General features: G+C 62.4%; 1 protein-coding gene across 1 annotated transcript in view; it reads right to left on the bottom strand.

Annotated features, from left to right (window-relative positions):
• COL11A2 (collagen type XI alpha 2 chain) overlaps positions 1-4,390 on the bottom strand; it is a 40,071-nt gene that overhangs the window by 4,576 nt on the left and 31,105 nt on the right. The window contains 12 exon segments of the mRNA XM_014586180.1: positions 6-258; positions 370-423; positions 609-644; positions 928-981; positions 1,135-1,242; positions 1,487-1,540; positions 1,643-1,696; positions 1,780-1,887; positions 2,453-2,506; positions 3,028-3,081; positions 3,205-3,258; positions 3,450-3,503. Coding sequence (XP_014441666.1) covers positions 6-258; positions 370-423; positions 609-644; positions 928-981; positions 1,135-1,242; positions 1,487-1,540; positions 1,643-1,696; positions 1,780-1,887; positions 2,453-2,506; positions 3,028-3,081; positions 3,205-3,258; positions 3,450-3,503 — 937 coding nt within the window.

Here is a 4,390-nt window from a genome sequence, read left to right as displayed (position 1 = left end):
CGCGTGGTGGCACAGCTTCAGGTCCTGGCAGGTGCGACCGGGGCTGTCCTGGGTCCCTGTTGGCCGCCTCATCTGCTCGATCTCCTCCCGCAGGGAATCCAGGGAGCCAAAGATCTCCTCCAGCCCCCCGGGACTGCCTGGGGCGCCCCCGGTGGGCATGGCCTCGTCTTCCTGCATTAGGCGGCTGCCATCCACTGAGCGCCGAGTCTTCTTGGGCATCTGGATGGGCAGAGGCTGGATCACCTCCCCTGGTGGACCCTGGAGGAGAGACAGACAGAGACGGTAAGAGACGAGGGCGATGTGAGTACGCAGCAGAGGAACCCCAGAACAGAGAGAAGCAGGAGAGCCGGAGAGCAGGCCCTGACTCACCGGGTGTCCCGGAGGGCCCTGAACGCCCTTCTCTCCCTTGGGTCCAGCTGGGCCCTGCCAAAGAAGTAAATGAGGTCATGGAGAGGTCAAGAGGTCAAATGGGGTCAAGGTCACAGAAGGGTCAAAGCAGTCTCCGAGCTGTGAGTCAGGGACTCCACTGAGGGGAGTATGTTTGTCCTGGAGAGACAGCATCAAGCCCAGCTGGGGGGCAAAGGTCAGAGCTGGCAGGGGTCACTCACTGTGGCTCCTTTGGCTCCTTTGGGGCCAGCAGGTCCCTATAAAATGAGGAAGAAGAAACAGTCACTGTAGGGGAAGGACAGACACGGAGAAATGCAGACAGTGGAGGTCACAAGTCACAGCCCCGGAAATGCCACAAGAGGGGCAGCTACGCGGGAATATGGGACACCCCAGAAGGGTTGGGGAAGCCCTGCGAGGACAGGAGGACATTTGGGGACATATGCTTATGGGCTAGGAGTTCCCATGGGAGTCATTGGGAGGTCGGGGCACAGGGAACTTGGGGGCTTAGTGGAGGAACAGATGGGGTACTCGGGTACTTACGGGGAGCCCAGGGGGCCCTCCAGGACCGATGGGGCCAGTTGCTCCTGAGATTCCCTAGGGAGGAAAGGGGCCTGATCCAACTGGGTCCTCCTCCTCAGCCCTCCTGAGCATCTGTGCCCTCTCCCCACAGCTGAGGGCCCGACCCCACATCCCCAACACGAATGCCCACCCTCACCCCCACACCTCCCAGGACCACACCACACTCACCGTCTCTCCCTTCTGTCCAGGGGAGCCCTGGGGGCCAGGAAGTCCCCGGTCTCCCTTCTCTCCCTGCTCCCCAGGGGGCCCAATCAGTCCAATGAGACCTGGATGACCCTGGAGAAGGGGACAGGTAGTCACAGGGGTGCAGAAAGGAGTCACATGGAGGGAAGGACCACGAGTTTGCAGAGAAGGACACGGGCACAGGTCTGGGGACACAGCAGGTGCTATGAGTGGCCCTCGCTGACTGGACCGAGGATGGAGTGCTGGCCTGAGCGGAGTGGAGTCGCTCAGGGTCCCCACAGCAGGAAAGGGTGATGGGAGAGGCACCTGGCCACACGTCTGTCTGGCCGTCACCCACCTTTTCTCCCTTGGCTCCAGCATCGCCCCGCAGGCCAGGAAGCCCTGGGGGTCCCTGCGAGGAAACAGGAAGTCACCCTCCAGACTCAGCTCACTCCCACTGCCCTAGCGCCTGCCCTCACCTCCACCTCCACTCGGCCCAGGCCGAGTCACTCACCACAGGACCTGGGGGCCCGGCCTGGCCTGTGGCTCCAGGACGGCCTTGCTGACCCTGCAGATTTGAGGGGGCCGTGGGTCAGGAGGAGCGTCCCCACACCACACCCCTCCCATGACCTTCCACCCTTCACCACTCACCACTGAGCCTGGGAGTCCCCTCAGGCCATCAGGGCCAGGTTTTCCTGCTGGGCCTGCAGGACCCACAGGGCCTGTCTTTCCTGGGGCACCCACAGAACCAGGATCCCCCTGAAACACACAAAGAATGGGTCATAAAGGGCAGAAAAAGGGGTGCAGACTGGGGAAGGTGGTTCGAGGCAGGAAGGGTGAGGCGGGGAGGACAGGCCAAACCCTAGGAGCCCCTGGATCTGGAATAAGCACAGGAAACCCCTGTTCTTACAAGTTCAGCCTGAGTCTGGGGGAGTGGGGGCAGGGGACTAGATATACTGATTTGAAAGGACAAGGGCCAAGATGACCCTGGAACTAGTGGAGGTCACAAACAGTCCCAAGGGAGCCTTGAAGAGCAGGGATTCAGCTTCTGGCTCTGAGACGCCGCCGGTGACAATGGGGCACGCACAGATAGTCGGGCCTACAGGGGAGCTCCCCAGACTCTTCCCTTCAAGGAAGGGTGTCAGGGCTCGGCAGACCCAGAGACCCCGCCTCGCAGAGGAGGGCAGGAACAGACTCCTGGGCTGCAGAGTTCCCGCCAAGAGACCCCTAAGGAGGTGGACGTGGGATGGGCATCGGTAGACGGGGCTCTGAGGGGCGAGAAGAGGAGGGACTGCTCCAGCATCCAGGGTGGCCTCTCCCTCACCTTGGCTCCCTTCTCTCCTTGTCGCCCCTCCGGCCCAGGCGTGCCAGCAGGACCCTGCAGATGGGGACAGGAAGGAAGAATAAGGCAGTGCACAGCCAGGCCCGACTGTCCCCGATCCTGCCATCCTGGACACACGTACACACGGCCATGGACAGGCCCAAACGCAGAGCGCTGGGTCAGACACAGCAATAACGGGCACAGCAGTGCCAGCGAGAATGCTGAGGAGTTCTGCACATTTGGCAAAGGGCCAGGTGCCCGCACCCCACCAGTGGCCCCTTCCTGCCTCAGCAGTGAAAGGGCTCAGCCCTGGCCCAGGGAGGCCCTCCGGAAAAGCTGGCCGGCCCCTCCTCCAGTGTCTGCCAGTAAACACCACCACCTCTGGCAAGAACAGACATACCAGACCCAGGAACAAACAGCCCAAGGTAACAGCACCCTCCTCAACCCCCGTGCTCATGCACACCCCACACACACCCAAGGACAGCCCAGACACCCGGCTCTACCTGTCCACCATTCCCCAGCCTCTGTCCACCCTGCCCAAGCACTGCCACCCAACATCCCGTGTCCACCTCACTTACCCGCTTTCCAAGTGGTCCAGGGGGTCCATTCTCCCCAGTGGGGCCAGGGGATCCCTAAGGAGAGAGGATTGGGATGGGTGAGTGTTCAGCCTCCAGCCAAGGGACCCCTAAGGAGTGGAGACAAGAGGGGAGAGGGGCCTGTGCTCGGTGGGGGTGGCGGGGTCACTGGTCACTCACAGGCTGTCCTGGCTCGCCATCCTCTCCACGGTCACCCTTAGCACCGTCCTGGCCCTGTAGGGGTGAAGCAAAGTCAGAGGTGAGGCCTAACCTGGCTGGTATCACCCCCAAAACTGCAGATCCCCACATCCCTCTGCTGCCCTGCCATGCCCCCAGCTTCCCAAAGCTGGAGCCCATCAGCCACACGGAAGCCCTCCACAGAGGCCCCCCACCTGTGCCACTTCCCTTTCCCAGGGAAGACTCACCCGAGGGCCACCTTCTCCAGGGGGGCCAGGGTCACCAGGAAAGCCGACAGGACCCTGGTCCAGACAGAGAACAAGGGTGAGGGTCACAACCCCAGCCCACCCAGAGCCAACCGAGACTCCCACAGGTATTCACCACACTCCCTTCTCTGCAGGCAGTGCCCGCTGGCGCCACCCGAGGAAGAGGGTCTCCTGCACCCCCTTTTCCCAGCTCATGCCAGACATGTCTTCTAATGCTTCAGGGGACCAGCCAGAGCGTATCTCACTCTCGCTCGCTCCTAGACCCAATGCACGCCTCCCAGGACACCCCATTCCCAGAGCCATCCTCCTGGGCACCCCTGACTCAGGCCCCCCAGCCTCCACACACCCCTATCTCCAGGTCTGCTGTTCACAGCCCCCTAACACCCCTCCCAAACTCACAGGGTTCCCTTTGGGTCCATCATCGCCTGTGGGGCCCTTAGGCCCTGGTGGCCCCGCCTCTCCGGGCTGCCCCGACTCTCCTTTCTCCCCACGCTCCCCGCGTGGACCCTGGAAATGAGTGGAGGTCACAGACAGTCCCAAGGGAGTGCCAGAGACCAGGGATTCAGCTTCTGGTTCCAAGACCTCCCAACCACCCCCATGACAATGGGGCACTCGTAGAGGGTCGGGCCTACCCTTCAAGGAAAGGGTGTCGGGGCTCACTCAGACCCAGAGCTGTGGCCCGCAGAGGAGGGCGGGGAGCAGAGGCCCCTGGGATGCAGAGTTCAGTTCAAGGAGGTCAAGGAAAGTGGGGGTGCAGTCAAGGGGGTTGAAGGGGGTTGGGAGTGGGGCCTCAGAGCCATCACTCACCTTGACACCTGGTTCGCCCTGGACCCCTGGAGACCCTGACTCTCCTGGCTCCCCCTGCAGAGAGATTGGGGGTTTACACCTCCTTCCCCTTCCCCCAAAGCCATCCTGATATGCCC

This window comes from Tupaia chinensis, unplaced genomic scaffold (genome assembly GCF_000334495.1).
Source record: "Tupaia chinensis unplaced genomic scaffold, TupChi_1.0 Scaffold000116_2, whole genome shotgun sequence".
NCBI lineage: Eukaryota > Metazoa > Chordata > Mammalia > Scandentia > Tupaiidae > Tupaia > Tupaia belangeri.
The sequence above is the reverse complement of the archived record's forward strand: the minus strand, read 5'-3'. Positions and strand labels throughout refer to the sequence as shown.